The sequence below is a fragment of the Caretta caretta genome, chromosome 5, assembly GCF_965140235.1.
Source record: "Caretta caretta isolate rCarCar2 chromosome 5, rCarCar1.hap1, whole genome shotgun sequence".
Classification (NCBI taxonomy): Eukaryota; Metazoa; Chordata; order Testudines; family Cheloniidae; genus Caretta; species Caretta caretta.
In genome coordinates, this window is record NC_134210.1 from 40,419,590 (window position 1) to 40,436,718 (window position 17,129).

The following is a 17,129-nucleotide window of genomic DNA, read 5'->3' on the forward strand; positions in this document are numbered from 1 at the left end:
AAACCTGGGGGGAAAGGACTTGTGATGGACACTGCTAATTTGGGACTGGTGGTGAACACTTTGAACGTAGACCAACAAATTAAATCTCTACAGTTAACAGAGCAGTTTATTTTTTGCCTTATGGCCTGGATCACAGACATTCACTTGCTTCACTTGCAGGATAAACCCCACAATCCGACCTCTGTCACCAATTTGTTTTACACACATGCACCCCCCATTCCATCTGGACACAGGTGCTGGTAGATGTCCTAAGGCACCTTTTTCCTCTTTGGGATGAGCAGAGACCCTGTTTGTCTATGTTCATCTGGAAGCCCCTGATACAAAGACCCAATTGCACACACAGGAGTTCTGAGACCATTTATATAAAAGAATATTAGGCAAGGAAATAGGTACAGACCAATGGGCCAAAATGTGATAGAGGACTGGGGAATTCAACAGCAACAGTGAAACATTTAAAAAAAAAAAAAAAGCACAATCCATTCTTCTGCCTCTAGAAGTATCCAACCCCACCAGTCACCTAAGGCCTCTGATCCCACCAGTGGTGCATATAGAACTGAGATGCAATAGCCTAGTGAGGTTGCTGCTCAGTGTCTGCTCAGGCTGGACCTCCAGCCTGATGGGGTAGGATACTCCTCAGCTACTCATACTTCACCTTCCCTTGGGAAACACATGTGCACACACACACACACACAAACCTAAGTCCAAAGTGCTTACCACCAGTCCCAGTCTAGCCATCACAATCATGTATCCTGGGCTCACCCACATCCAGGACAACACAGTCCTTCCCTTCCACCAAGGCCCTGCCGCGCTTGGCTTCTCCCAAGTGTCCTGGAATCCTCTGGCTTCTTGCCCCTCTAGATCATTGATCCTCGTAGACTTGGCTTCTCACAGTTACATGCCATCTGCTGGCATATTAAATTATCCTGGATATTTGCTTGAAAACACAATCTTTATTTCTCGGTTTATCAGTTCCTGATACTTACTACTGCCATTATCACATGGATTTTAAATCATCCCTCACTATAGTGTCTGGAGGTCAGATTCTGTCACTCTTATGCATAGTAAGTAGTACCTTATTCACCAAGTAGTTCCACTGATTTGGGCTACTGTCTGAGCAATGTACTGCCAACTGTGAGCAAAGGTGACAGAACCTGGCCCTTGGTGGCATTTTTTCTCTTTTTTTTACAGAAATCATTACAGACTTTAAGGCAGAAGGAACCATTATGATCTATGACAAAATTTTCAAAAATGCTTAAGTCCCACTTTCAAAAGTGATGTAGATATGTAGGAGCTTTTAGGTGTGAGAAAACCATAAGGTTTATGCTACACCAGCCGATCAGCCAAAGAGACCCCTTCATTCTCTCCTCAAGCTCATGAGGAAGATGAGTGCTGCTCAGAAGGGGAGGAAAAACAGAGGCGGGCAATCCTTATATGGGGCCAAGAATTTTCTTTCCTCTGCTGTTCTAGACAAAGTACTGAAGATTCAAGGGCAAGACATTTGGATTTTAACTTCTGTTTCCAGCCACTGGATTTTTTTGTGTCTGTTTGCCAGATTAAAGAGTCATCTGGTACCAGATGTCTTCTCCTTGTATAGGTACTTGCAATGGAGTCACCTTTCAACCTTTTCTTTAATAAGCTAAAACAGTTTGAGCTTGTTTAGTCTCATGGTAAAGAATATTTTCCAGACCACAAATCTTTCTTGTGGTGCTGTTCAGAGGCCCCTCCAATTTTCAACTTACTTTTTAAAATGTGGACACCAGAAATAAGCACAACATTCCAGTAGTGATCTCACCAATACCAAACACAGAGGAAAAATTACCTCCCTAATCTTCAGTATTCCTGTTTATACAGATCAAGAAATATCCACAAGTAAGGTATATAGCCTTTCTTCACTGCCTAACTGTGATTAATCTATAATGCTGTTTGGAGAAGTTAATTGTAATATTATAGAAGTTTTGATAGCTTTTTGGATTACATATAAATAACAACCGATTAGTTTAGAAACAACAAAGATCCTCCTCTCTATGGAAGTATTGCTAGCAATAAAAAAGAAAGAAATGCACATAAGGGGAGAGAAAGATACAAAAAATGTGATGCAAATTGATGAAATCATCACAATTCTCAGCAATTTAAAAAAAAATTCAAAGACACTAGCTGGTCATTTTGGATTTTTTGTGGCTGTACAGTAGATTATAACTTTTCAATAACTACCATCTTCCTACAATGTAGAGGGTAAAGTTTAAATGTCATGCAATTTAAATGTACGTCTTGCTGCAGCTTATGACAGAATTAGTTCTTTGAGTTTCACTCGGAATAGCAGTTGTAAATAAAATTGATTTACAGAATTCGTAATATGTCAAGGTTTAAGCGGTTTTGTTTTTTTTTGCCCTTCATATAATGCAAATAGCAAATGTTTCATTTTGGTTTTCATTTAATTTCAGGTGTATTCAGGTGACCTATGCCGATCATTTTGTGAGCTCTTAAAGGACATAACTACTGAAGGTCAAGTTCAAGTGCTGAAGGTAGTGTATATTGTCATTTTTGGTGTTCCACTTAAAGTGAGTAAAAAAATCAGTAGCTTATTACAAAGAGCAGGCCTTTGTAACACGTTTAGGTATAGCATTTAGCTCTTACAATCATCTTAATACTCAAGGGGCCTCTCATTGTTTCCAGTAGTAATTACTAGTGAAAGCACCAGTTTTTTTTTTTTTTTGACATTTTAACCATACAAATTTTAACATGCTCACTTGATGAAATAATATTAGTACATTTAGTTATGAAGTCTTTTGTAATATAAAAATGGAACAGGAAAGATTTGGGATTTTTATAAGAAACAGTAAGTAAATTTCTGAAACCTGTCATGGGTAACAGAAATATCTGACGACGAGTTCTGTGTAGCTTGAAAGCCTGTCTTTCACCAAAAGAAGTTGTACCAATAAAAGATATTACCTCAACCACCTTGTCTCTCTAACCAAAAATTATCAGTCATATAGTGGTAAAGGTATAATGCTCATAGATTCATAGATATTTAGGTCAGAAGGGACCATTATGATCATCCAGTCTGACCTCCTGCACAACGCAGGCCACAGAATTTCACCCACCACTCCTACAAAAAAACCCTCACACCTATATCTGTGCTATTGAAGTCCTCAAATCGTAGTTTAAAGACTTCAAGGAGCAGAGAATCCTCCAGCAAGTGACCTGTGCCCCATGCTACAGAAGAAGGCGAAAAACCTCCAGGGCCTCTTCCGATCTGCCCTGGAGGAAAATTCATTCCCGACCCCAAATATGGCGATCAGCTAAACCCTGAGCATATGGGCAAGATTCATCAGCCAGATACTACAGAAAATTCTTTCCTGGATAACTCGGATCTCACCCCATCTAATAGCCCATCACAGGCCATTGGGCCTATTTACCATGAATATTTAATTACCAAAACCATGTTATCTCATCATACCATCTCCTCCATAAACTTATCAAGTTTAATCTTAAAGCCAGATAGATCTTTTGCCCCCACTGCTTCCCTCGGAAGGCTATTCCAAAACTTCACTCCTCTGATGGTTAAAAACCTTCGTCTAATTTCTAGTCTAAATTTCCTAGTGGCCAGTTTATATCCATTTGTTCTTGTGTCTACATTGATACTGAGCTTAAATAATTCCTCTCCCTCTCCGGTATTTATCCCTCTGATATATTTATAGAGAGCAATCATATCTCCCCTCAACCTTCTTTTAGTTAGGCTAAACAAGCCAAGCTTCCTGAGTCTCCTTTCATAAGACAGGTTTTCCATTCCTCGGATCATCCTAATAGCCCTTCTCTGTACCTGTTCCAGTTTGAATTCATCCTTCTTAAACATGGGAGACCAGAACTGCACACAGTATTCCAGGTGAGGTCTCACCAGTGCCTTGTATAACGGTACTAAAACCTCCTTATCTCTACTGGAAATACCTCACCTGATGCATCCCAAGACCGCATTAGCTTTTTTCACAGCCATATCACATTGGCGGCTCATAGTCATCCTATGATCAACCAAGGTCCTTTTCCTCCTCCGTTACTTCTAATTGATGTGTCCCTAGCTTATAACTAAAATTCTTGTTATTAATCCCTAAATGCATGACCTTACACTTCTCACTTTTAAATTTCATCCTATTACTATTATTCCAGTTTACAAGGTCATCCAGATCTTCCTGTAGGGTATTCCTATCCTTCTCTAAATTGGCAATACCTCCCAGCTTTGTATCATCCGCAAACTTTATTAGCACACTCCCACTTTTTGTGCCAAGGTCAGTAATAAAAAGATTAAATAAGATTGGTCCTAAAACCTATCCTTGAGGAACTCCACTGGTAACCTCCCTCCAGCCTGACAGTTCACCTTTCAGTAGGACCCGTTGTCATCTCCCCTTTAACCAATTCCTTATCCACCTTTCAATTTTCCTATTGATCCCCATCTTATCCAATTTAACTAATAATTCCCCATGTGGCATGGTATCAAATGCCTTACTAAAATCTAGGTAAATTAGATCCACTGCGTTTCCTTTGTCTAAAAAATCTGTTACTTTCTCAAAAAAGGAGATCAAGTTGGTTTGGCACGATCTACCTTTTGTAAAACCATGTTGTATTTTGTCCCATTTACCATTGATTTCAATGTCCTTAACTACCTTCTCCTTCAAAAATTTTTCCAAGACCTTGCATACTACAGATGTCAAACTAACAGGCCTATAATTACCCGGATCACTTTTTTTCCCTTTCTTAAAAATAGGAACTATGTTAGCAATTCTCCAATCATACGGTACAACCCCTGAGTTTACAGATTCATTAAAAATTCTTGCTAATGGGTTTGCAATTTCCTGTGCCAATTGCTTTAATATTCTTGGATGAAGATTATCTGGGCCCCCCGATTTAGTCCCATTAAGCTGTTTGAGTTTCGCTTCTACCTCAAATATGGTAATGTCTACCTCCATATCCTCATTCCCATTTGTCATGCTACCATTATCCCTAAGATCCTCTTTAGTCTTATTAAAGACTGAGACAAAGTATTTGTTTAGATATTTGGCCATGTCTAGATTATCCTTGACCTCCACTCGATCCTCAGTGTTTAGCTTTTTTCACAGCCATATCACATTTCCTTAACCACCTTGTCTCTCTAACAGAAAATTATCAGTCATATAGTGGTAAAGGTATAATGCTCAAATATCCTTCTTAAGATTTGACTGATTTTCTGTACGCTATTATATATGGTGAGTCTGATGCTACTTGTTGGTTAAAGTATTGATTAGAGGATAGAAGTCCTAGAGAGGGAAAGTAAAACACAGCAGCAGAAAAGCCAAGTGTAGATGTAAAGATCAAGATTTAAATTAATAATTTTCTATTGTGAAATGCCTTCAGAAGATCCCCATTTTAAGAAGCATACCAAGCTGTATGATCACTGGACCATTTTAAGCAGTTTAGCCATCTATAAGCATGTACTCTTTAATCCAAATATGACTGTACAAGACTTCACTTCTGTAATGGAACTTATTTTTCTTCTCCTTTTTTTGTTGATAGATGGAAGAAATCTTGAATAATGCTATTAAGCCACTGACCCATAAAAGCAAGAATGTCATGATGCAACATAGAACTTGCAAAAAAAAAAAAGTTTGGGTCAATTAACACAGCTCAGGGTGAGAGGCAAAGGTGGCTCTAAGCTACCTTTTTATCTCCCCCAATCCTTGTCCCCTGCTCAGGCCTATCTTGGAGCAGCCTAAAGGCACCAGCTCTAGTGCTCTGGTCATGCTTTCCCCAGATGTTTCACACACATCTGTTCTTTGCACTGATGGAGCTGAATTAAAATGGTCACGAGATTTTTTCCCCAGTCACTTAACTCTACAGGCAGCTTGGAGTATGGAGCTTAGTGAGGACTTGTGAGTGTAGTGGCCCAGTGAGTGTAATGTGACTTTAAAATAATTGTATTGGTTTGTTCCATAGCCGAGAAGCAATACTTTTACACTGTAGAGACAAATTTGTGAGTGGCCAACCATTGTATTGTAAAGCTGTTGTACTCAGGAAATCTCAGGGACCTAGTTACATTTGTCTTTACTTGCATTTGGGTGTGATGAGAGAGAACTAATGGAAGCTAGATAGTTGTGCTATTTATACTTTTTTAAAAAACAAACAAACCTACATTAACAATTCACCACACTGGAACATTCCACGTTCAAAGAAAGACCTTGGGGTCAGCACTATTGTATTTAATATATGGCTAGCAGTGAAATCTTGGAATCTGCAGGAAGCTAATCACAATTGTATTTGACTATAATGGCAGTTCAGATACGAAAGGGATATTGTGTGAGGTGGACATAGGTTTAAATAGGTAGGTATTTAGTATAATGTGGCCTAGAATATAGAGGATACACATCACTATTAACTAAAAAAGAAAATGCAAAAAAATAATTCACAACTCCAAATACATTTTAGAAAATTGCTATTATTTTATTTTTAAACTTGGTTCTGAATTTAGTTATAGTTTTAGAATATTTTACTTTTCATTATTTGGATAAAAGTGCAACATTAAGAAATTGTATTTAATTCTAAAATTGCTTAAAATATTTCTTAACCTAGATTATTTTGTAATAAATAACAAATGTTCCTCACTGACATATTAAAAGGTAATTAACTTTGTCTAACACTCCAGAAATCTTAGGGTTTTTCCCATACATCTAAGTATTTGGTCATGTGGGTAGTGAAAACTATTTTATCTTGTGGCTGCTTCCTTTCTGTAAATGTAATATTAAATGTGGTATATTGTAGTTGCACTCTTCAGTATACTTTCAGCCTGCAAAAATGTCATCCAGTTCAATTATTTTAACTACAAGTACAACCAAGTGAGAAATGTCAGAAAAATTTTTGGGGGGAGGCATGAGTGTGTGTGTGTAGATTCTGTATTGCCTTAGCACCGAGCAGTTCTATACATAGTTCATAGGCACTGTATAAAAACAGAGAAAAAAGATTATCTCTGCCCCAAGGAGTTTACAATCCGAAATATAAAACAAGAGACAACAGATGGATACAGTTGGAGGAGTATAAGAAAACAGTGAGACAATACTGGTCATAATAGGCAGTTGTCACAACACACCAACATCTTAACCACTGTCAAGTGTTTTATAGGCACAGTGGCAAAGCAGAGTTTTGAGGAGGGATTTGAAGGTGAATAATGAGATAGCTTTGCAGATGTTTACAGACAGTGCTTCCCAAGTGTGTGGGGCAGCATAGGAGAAAGCACAAGGGTGCTTGTTTGAAAATTTAATAAATGGGCAAAGAAATTTGTCATCATAGGCTAATTGGAGGCAAGCTTTGGCAGCTCTGTAGTGAATGAGAGATGTTAGGTAAGCTGGACATTGACTGTAAAGGGCCTTGAAAGTGAATACAGTCAGTTTATGTTTGATGTACTAGAGAAGGGGAAGACAGTGTAGGGATGCAATGAGGGATGTGACATGGTCAAAGTGACACGGTAGAAGAATGATCTTTGCAGCAGCATTCTGAATGGAGATGAGCGGGGCAAGATTGCATTTGTCAAACCCAGAGAGAAGGGTGTTTCCATTAGTCAAGACACGAGATGAGAGTTTGGACAAGATTTTTAGCTAGATGGATGGTTAAGAAAGGCCATATCTTAGAGATGTTATGGAGAAAGAATTGGCAAGATTTATGCATAGCTTGGATGTGAGGATCTAGAGAAATGTTGGAGTTGAAGATGATGCCCAGGTTATGGGCCTGATGGTGATGTTGTCCACACTGATCAAGAAGGGAGATAGCAGGGAGGGCTTGAGGAGGATGATTAGGAACTCCGTTTTAGCCATGTTGATTTTGAGCTGATAGCTAGACATCTACAAGGAGATGTTAGAGAAAGAAGCTGAGATTTTTAGTATGGACAGAAGGAAATAGGTCTGGAGTAGCGGTAGATCTGTGAGTCATCATATAGAAATGGTAGTTGAATTGAGATTTCCCAGAGATAAGCTGTAAAGGGAGAGGAGAAGAGGACTAAGGACAGAGCCCTGTGGAATCCTGACAGAAAGTTGAAGGACAGATGAGGATGATCCTCTGAACAACACACTGAAGAAGTGATGAGAGAGGTAGGAGGAGTACCAAGAGAGGATGGAGTTATGGAAGTGAAGGGAGGACAAGATTTCAAAAAGAGGAGCATTGTTGATGGTGTCAAAGGTGATTGACACGTCAAGGAGGATGAGGATGGAGTACTGCTTCTGAGCTTTAGCTGGCAGAGCTCATAAAAGACTTGGCAAGAGCAGTTTCAGTGACATGCAAGAGTCTAGGATAGAATTAGAGGAGAGGGACTCCAGATAGTGATTGTAGATGGCGCATTCAGTGAGCACTGTTTAGAGCGGAAGGATGGTCTTGTGATTTAGGCACTGGACTGAGAGTTGGGAGGTCTGGGTTAATTTCCTGGTGCTGCCACAGATTTCCTATTTGGCTTTGGGCATCTGATTTAATTTCTCAGTGCCACAGAGTCCCATCTTTAACAAAGTGGATAATACTCCCTTTTTACCACCCCCTTTGTCTTGTTATTTAGATTGTAAACTCTTCTAGATAAGAATTATCTCCTACTTTGCATTTGTACAGTGCCTTGCACAATCTTGGTTAGAGTACTAGTTGCTACTGTAATAAATAGCTGTTTTTATAAATTGCATTGTTGGGTTCATTCATGTTACATTTTTTTTTAATAAAGTTTTTGGGAACTCCAAATAGATATTGTGAAAAACAAATCTTGGTAAATTCATTTCTGAGATCTAAAAATACAAGTATTGACACTTTAAATATGCCTTTTGAGGAAACTCAGAAGAAAATAAGAGATTCATACTGTGCAATTCAGATGTTAGAATAATTATGGTTTATTACTGTCACTGTTTGAAAAAATGATGTCTTTGCTAGGAGGTTTAACTGTGTCTCTTAAGTCTTAGTTTGACTTGCATTCAGTTTTATTAATACAACATTATTATTCATATAGCAGAAGTCTTCAATGAACTGATTTCTCATTGTGATATACTATTTATGATAAAAAAAATTGCAGTGTATTTTGTCCCAAGGAAAGCCAAGAAAAACATTTTCTGTTCTGAAGTATTCATGATGGAACTTGAAAGTTAACAAGCTCCTTTTTTGGTACCAAAATACTGAAGAAGCTTTGTTTCCATTCTCACTCCAGTTTCCATCTCCCTCCCCCCAAAAAACTATCTATATGGGGAGATGATTTCCAATAGTAGAGGCCTTTTTTATCTGGCAGACAAAGGCATACTGAGATGCAGTGCCTGGAAGAAGAAGCTGAGCTGTATACAATTTTCTGCATACAGTACTTGTCACTTAATATACCTAGGCTGGGGGTGTCGAGCCTTTGGTTTGGGGGCCACTTTTGATCCTTGAGATGCTAAATTGTGGCCCTCAAGGGCACTTCTATTCAGAAGAAAAAAATTATTTGATTATTAATTGATTATGCAATTAAAAACTCGTGGCTGACCCATGCCAGCTGACTCAGGCTCACAGTGCTTGGGCTAAGTGGCTGTCTAATTGCAGTGCAGATGTTTAGACTTGGGCTGCAGCCCAAGCTCTGGGACCCTCCCACCTCACAGGGTCCTAGAGCCTGGGCTCCAGCCTGAGCTCAAACATCTACACTGCAATTAAACAGCCCCTGAGCCCAGCAAACCCAACCCAGCTGGCATGGTCCAGCTGTGGGTATCTAATTGCAGTGTAGATGTACCCTGGGAGGAGGTAGTGGACACTGTTTTCCCACCTGCCTCTCATTGCCTTCTTGCAGCCCCAACAACAATTCTGATGGGATCCCATATCTCTTCAAACAGTTCCATTAGGCAGTTCATTGGCCACCCTCCATCACTGTTGGGATGCGAGAGCCACAGGAGGAACAGATTGCAGCCCAGATGGTTTTTAAATGGCTTCCCTTACTCACAGTAGCCTGGTGGAGGGGAAAAAGGGAAGAAGCTGACAGTCATACCTCAGTTACGGTTCCTAGGTGGCTTGTGTCTGCAGCACCAGCTGATTATGATCCCCAAGAAATCAGATGCCACTTGACTATAGCCAGAGTGCATTGTACGCCAGCCGTTCCCTCTCCACATTTTCAATATGCTTCTGCACATCTCAGCATTTCCCCTATGATAGATAATGTGGGGAAGGGAGACATCAGAGCCACATATACTGGCTCTGTACCCACATATAGTGACTCTCACGCACTGTGGGAAGTCCCAAAAAGAGATTTGTGGGTGATTTCTGCTCCCTTTTAGCACCCTGAGAGATGCCAAATGGAGCAGAGTGGCCCAGAGGATCTGTCCCAAAATATTGATTGTAGCCTCTTGACCTTTGTGAAATAACATGTTTGGCCCTCAAGCTGAAAAGGTTGGATACCATCTCATTCACTGCCTCATTCATTCACCTTCTTTTTGTGAACAAGTAGAGACAACTTTAGTCTTCTGATGCTTAGCAATGTGGTATCAATTTATATTCTTTTTTTTTTTTAGTCTCCCCTCTTAGTCTTCTATCTGGTCGTATCTCTGAAATATACTTGGAGGAGATTACTTTGTTTTGAAAAATGCACCAGTATTTTGTATGCAAACATCTGTCTTAAACTACTAACGTTACAAATTATGCATAATGTTTTTAAAGACACATGCTTTATTTTAATTACTTTGTAATTCAGGGAACTTTCTCAGTGTATATTTCAACAATCTAATTTACATTAAATCCCATAAATTACTGACCAGCAAACTGTCATGTTAAGGTTTCCTTCCATATCAAAAATTGACATGCCATATTTTTCTCTCAACATTTTAATATCAAGGCAACTTTGGGGCTTAGATATTGTATGAAAATTTATACTTTAAAGAAAGTAATTTGAATACATTGATTTTGAATAATCTTGTAAACTAATCTGTTGAATTTAGATAGGCTGGAGCTTTCCTGACAAAATTTTGTTTTCTTAATATCTACAGTCAGTTTCCACTGGGTGTTTATAATTTTTGTGTAGGGGTAAAAAGGCTCTATGTACTAAGCATTTAGAATCTAAAATAGAGTTATTCTGTGTTTATAGCCACTGAAGTACAAGATGTCCATCTTGAATTAAGATGACCAAATGGTTTGCATGTACATTTGTGGTGTCAACTCATGGAGTACTGGATTACTGTTCTTGATAATTTGTGATTCTCACTTGGAGACATTCCGAAGAATGAAAGATTTGGAGATGGAAGGGCAAAATTCTCTCTTCCACTCCATCCTGCTGCAGTGGTAGAAAGGGAATGTAATCTGTGCAACTGATCATTCTCCCAACACAAGGAGGCCTCCAGCAGATGCAGACCTGGAGTATTAAGCTCCTATGCAGCCTTAATCTCTGTGCCTGGGGTGTAGGGGAGTCTTGGCTGGATTGTGCTGCACTTTGCGTATCCTCTCTGCTAGATGACCCTTTGGGGGCCCCATTGCCTATTGGCACAAGTTAGAGCAGCCTTTAGAACTACTCTAAACTGGATTGGAGCTGATCAGAAAGTGAAGGAGTAGTAATTGGCTTTGATGGCCATCCCTCCACCCCCTTTGTGTCCTGAGCTTATCACAGCCACAGCAGAGAATCTGGCTCAAGATATTTAAAGGAGAGACATTGCTGAAAGCTGTACTATTTTGAGCTGCTACTCTAAAAGTTATGCTTAGAGTAGTAGAAAGAGGCTTAGTTACTTCATTTATAAAAGAAAAGGGCTTGGCCATTCCTCACTGAAATTTTTCAATGGTAACTGTGGATTCTTCAAGTTATTGTTCCTATGGGTGCTCTACCATTGGATATGTGCATGCCCATGTGCTCTTGATCAGAGACTTAAATTAACAGTGTCTGCAGGTCCGCACCTGTTCATTGTATAACCGCGTGCTCCAGTGCAAGAGCATATAGGGAGACGTGAACTCACCACCATTTCAGTTCCTTCTCAACTGCTTTTGGCTCCAGATCTGTTCCACCTTCCATTTTGCTGTGATGCTGGGAGTACCTTTCTCAGACCTGAAGAAGAGCTCTGTGTGGCTCAAAAGCTTGTCCCTCTCTCTCCAGCAGAAGCTGGTCCAGTAAAAGATAACACCTTACCCACCTTGTCTCTCTGCTGCTCTCTGACCTTCAACCCTCTCCAGCCCTGGCTTCAGAAAGTCAACCTGCAAATCCTTTTTAGTGCTCTTGCTTTCAGTCTTTTCCCAGGAACCATCTACAGCTCCCATCTAAGACCTTCCACAGTCTCCTGATCTCTGACAGCTCTCACTTGCCCTGGACTCCCAGGCAGCTCTCACTTGCCCTTTTCCTGGCTGTTCGAGTCTGTGCTGTAAGGAAACCCTTACTCACTAAGGCCGTGTCTACACTACAGGGAAAATTTGATCTAAGCTACACAATTTGAATTACGTGAATAGTGTAACTCAAATCGACGTAGCTTAGATCTACTTATTGCAGGGCCCACGCTATGTGATGTCGATTGGAGACGTCTACTCCCATCGACGTCACATAGCGTGATGTAGACTCTCTAGACTAGACACGATAAATTGACTCTTGCTGGATCGATTGCTGCCCGCCGATCCAGTGGGTAGTGTAGACATACCCTTTGACTCTTCCTTTCTCAGATTCTCCCTGATCCTATATAGCCCCAGGAGCTGCCCTTCCCTCTTAGTAGACCAAACTGGGAGCACCTGTTCTTGCACAGGGGAACTGTATCTGCTTTATTGACAGAGTTCATCCCATGTGATGGGGCTTATACTAAATAAATTGTCACAGATTGCTTGCTAGCTAATATTTTACTTAGCTGTGGAACCTACTGTCCTGTGTCTCCCTCCCACCAAACACTTTTTTACTTTAGTCTTCAAAATTGATTGTATGTGGTATTTTTTCTCTGTTCCAAATGCAAATCAGTTAGAAACAGCAAAACGTCACCAATCAGCTGCTTACATATGTATTGGTTCAGTTGTACTGTTCAGTTTAGCAGGATATTTATGAATGGAGTTGATAACATTTTAAGGTTTGTACATTTCTGAAGAGTATTGTAAATGTCTATTTTTTATAGTTTATGAAATAGCCCACATTCTATCACCCAGACTAATAGACATTAATATGCATAAGTCATGGAGCTTCCGTTGTAGTTTTTCAGTGTAGTTTTTTGCTTGTTTTTTATGTTTTTGTTTGTTTTTGTTTGTTTTTAGGTTGTGGAAAATGTCCTAAAAGTAAACCCAGCATTGGGGCCTCAAATGTTTCAACCCCTTTTGCCATCTGTGTTCAGGGGGATTATAGAGGGGGAGGTAAGAATGATTTTCTTAAAACTACTTTAGTTTTTCATGGCAAATGTATTTGCTTTCAACTTATTTTCCATACGGTTGTACCCAGATACCTATATTAAGTAAGTAATAGATTTAATTTTAAAAAGCAACGACTGGAAAATGAAATGTTGTGACTGGAATATTTCCTGTGATTTCACAGTCTTATTTCTTATCTTTCCAAATGAATATATACACTACTATACTTTTTCACCTCTGCCCTTATGAATTCAGTGTTACAAATTCAAATATTCTATTTGGGGTAGGTTTTAATTACATTTTATGAAATGTGTAGTATATTAACATCATAGAAGAAATTCAAGTCATCAAGTACATCCCCCTGGGAGTCAGGTATAATGAAGAATAGATGAAGTATCAAATTTAATTACAGATATTAAATTGATTTTACCCTTGATATTAGTAGTTCTACTCTCTCCTGTATATAAAATACAGGATTTATAGAAAATACAGATTTTTAGGAAAGTTCTTAAGGCATTTGTTTCTCATTACTGGAGCCTTCTTATAATGTCTACTGATCCCTGCTGCTCTTGGCAAGTCTCATCAGAACCCCACCAGCTCATATTGTGGGCCTAAGCATTAAGCACCTAAGCCTTCAGATCAATTCAAAGCTAATGTTTTTCACCACAACCCCCCAGCAGTGTGCACTTTCCCAGCTGTCCAGCCATTTAAAAAAAAAAAGCAAAATCTATTCTTGCATAAATACATTTAAATCTCAAAACTTTAAATCAGTGAAACATTATTTAAACTTGGCTCACTTCTGAGATCTCAGTGAGATCTATAAAACAAGCCTAAAATGTGTTAAATGCAGGCAGACTTTTGTGCTTGTGCAGAGCCTCAGGAAAGTCATTGGAGTTCTGTGTAGTTTACTCCTGAAGACATTCTGTGCCAATAAAATAAAAATTCCATGCATATTATTTTAAAACTACAAAATTCTGCAAATTTTATTTGTCAAATAAATGTGGAGACTCCAGCATGGCATTGGGGAGCACAGGCGTCTGGCTGCACAGAAGTGGGAGATCACTGGCAGCTTCCACCCAAGACACGGACTCAGCGATGAAGCTATACCCAACCCTGACACAGCACAAGGACAGGGCCTGCCCCAGAAACACCCCAGGGCCCTGCCCCTCCATGGCAGGTGCACCAGGTATGGGCAGGCAGGCTCAGCAAGGCAGGACCCAAATGTGGGGGGATCCAGGTGTGGGTTGAAAGGGTTCTGTGTGGGGCAATCTGGGCATGGGAGGCTCAGTGGGGGATCCGGGTGCAGGGGGGATCTGGATGCACAGGGGCTTGTTGTTGGGTTCTGGGTGCAATGGTAATGGGATTCTGAAGGGGGGTCCAGTTGAAGGTGGTTGGGGCTCAGCGGGGGAGAGGGATCTGGGTGTGGGAGGGATAGAGCTCAGCAGGGGGGGTCTGGGTGTGGAGGGCTCAGCGAGGGGTCCAGATGCTGGGGGAGTGAGGTTCAGTGGGGTGGGGATCCAGGTGTGGTTGTTTGGGGCTCGATAGGGTGGGGATGCAGGTGTGGGTGACTCCTCAGGGTGGTCCAGGTGCAGGGGGAGTGGTGCTTGTTGGGGGGTTCTGGGTGCAGGGAGGGTAAGGCTCAGTGGGAGGGTCTGGCTGCATGGAGGTTGGGTGGTTGGGAGGAGCAGCTCCCTTTACAGTGACCTCTCCCCCTGCAGCAGAGGAGCAATGAGTGTGGGAAGCGTGGGGAGGGGGAGTTTGCATTGCTTCCTACAGGTGGAGGAGAAATCTGGGGGTGGGTCTGACATGGCCCCAGATGCCGTGCAGGGGAAGAGGAAGTCCCATCCTCCCCTGGGAGCCACCAGCTGGGTCTTCAACAGTCACACGCCCTACCCCACAGTGATTTTACCTTTCTGCCGGCTGCCCTGGGCACCTGAAATATACTGCTAGGGAGGGTCACATGACCACGCTTGTGGCTTCTCTTTGCTTCCCTGTCAGAAAGTCATTTTTCTGTGGGGAAGCAAAGAAATCTACAGGAGACATGAATTCTGCGCGTGCACAGTGGTGCAGAATTCCCTCAGGAGTAGTAGTTGCAGGGATCCTTTTATAATGCATTGCAGGATTGGGACTTAAAATTTTAGTAAATTTGTGATAGGTTAAAGCACTGAAGTTATGTGTGCCTAATTTCTGATCATACTATGTGGAAAAGTGTGTGTCAGTTTAACCCAGAACCAAAAATAAATGACTTGTATGATTTTGCTCAGACCTTAAAAAAAAAAAAAAATGTTTAGGCTGATACTAAGTAGGGAAAATTTCAGCCAAAATTAATTTGTTTCAGAATATGTGGCTAATGTTGAAAATAGATTAAAAAAAGATAGTTTATATGTACTCATAACATCACCCAAAACATGGTGTGTATTGTAAACTATTATACAATACTGTATTAATTGACAGGTTTCAGAGTAGCAGCCATGTTAGTCTGTATTCTCAAAAAGAAAAGGAGTACTTGTGGCACCTTAGAGATGAACAAATTTGTTTGAGCATAAGCTTTCGTGCTACAGCTTATGCTTATGAAAGCTCATGAAAGCTTATGCTCAAATAAATTTGTTAGTCTCTAAGGTGCCACAAGTATTCCTTTTCTTTTTGTATTAATTGAGTTTATACAGCACCTTATGAACAATAAGGTTCTCCACACTAATTAGAAGTGTTTTGAGTTTTTTTGTTAGCAACTAATTAATTCAAATTCAAAAAAGATGCATAGGTAAGTAAATAAAGCAAATAAATGGCATAGATAAAATATGGTAGTCTGGGAAGTTATAACATCTTTAGTATCACTTATTTGGGTAGAGTTCTAATATTGCCTTTGACTAAGGAGCAACCTTTTGTTTTTTATTTTAAAGTACCTCTCAGGTTTCAATTTTAGTGAACGTAAGAACATATCATCAGCCATACTGGGTCAGACCAATGGTTCATCTAGCCCAGTATCCTGTCTCTGATGGTGACCAGTGCTAAATGCATCAGAGGGAATGAACACAACAGGGCAATTTTGAGTGATCTGTCCCCTATCATCCAGTCCCAGCTTCTGGAATCAGAGGTTTAGGGACACTTAGTGCACGGGGTTGTGTCCTTGACCATTTTGGCTAAAAGCTATTGATGGACCTATCCACCATGAACTTATCTAATACTTTTTTCCTTCACAACGTCCCATGGCAACGAGTTCCACAGGTTGACTGTGCATCGTATGGAAAAAGTACTTCCTTTAGTTTGTGTTAAACCTGCTGCGTATTAATTTCATTGCGTGACCCTTTGTTCTTCTGTTATGTGAAGGAGTAAATAACACTTCCCTATTCATTTAATAAGGAAAGTCAGTCATTTAAAACCTACATTTACTGTACACACTTGATTCCATTTTATTACTGTAAAATATACCCATATAATTATATATTATAAGTAATTTAGATATTAGAATATTGAATTAAGAGAATGCGTTTAAAGAAAACATATACTAAATAAATTAATACAATGTCTTTATTTTAAATCTTTGTGCACTGAAATTTATCTTGTCAGTCAGTTTTTTCTTCCTTTTGTTTAAACTTTGGCAGACAGAACAACTATAGAGTTTCAGGGGGTTACTTCATCCCCTTCTGTTACATGACCTAAGGTTTTCATTTCATTTCTCTTTTTCTCTGTGGTTTTTAAGTATACCTGATAAATCCTATTGTTTTCTCACATTGAATAAAAAGACTTGAAATAACCAGTAGGTGATACCATGAAGTGGTAAAATAACATATTTCAGCACTTTCTCTGTCATCTGTTATTTCACCAATTTGTGTATTTGCACG

The 17,129-nt window shown here is 39.9% G+C and overlaps 1 protein-coding gene across 7 annotated transcripts in view; it reads left to right on the top strand.

Moving 5' to 3' along the window:
* Positions 1 to 17,129, top strand: part of IPO11 (importin 11) — a 297,412-nt gene that overhangs the window by 181,776 nt on the left and 98,507 nt on the right. For all 7 annotated transcript variants that reach the window (XM_048851650.2, XM_048851646.2, XM_048851648.2 and 4 more), the window contains 2 exons: positions 2,442 to 2,522; positions 13,198 to 13,293. In XM_048851650.2, coding sequence (XP_048707607.1) covers positions 2,442 to 2,522; positions 13,198 to 13,293 — 177 coding nt within the window. The remainder of the gene's footprint in view (positions 1 to 2,441; positions 2,523 to 13,197; positions 13,294 to 17,129) is intronic.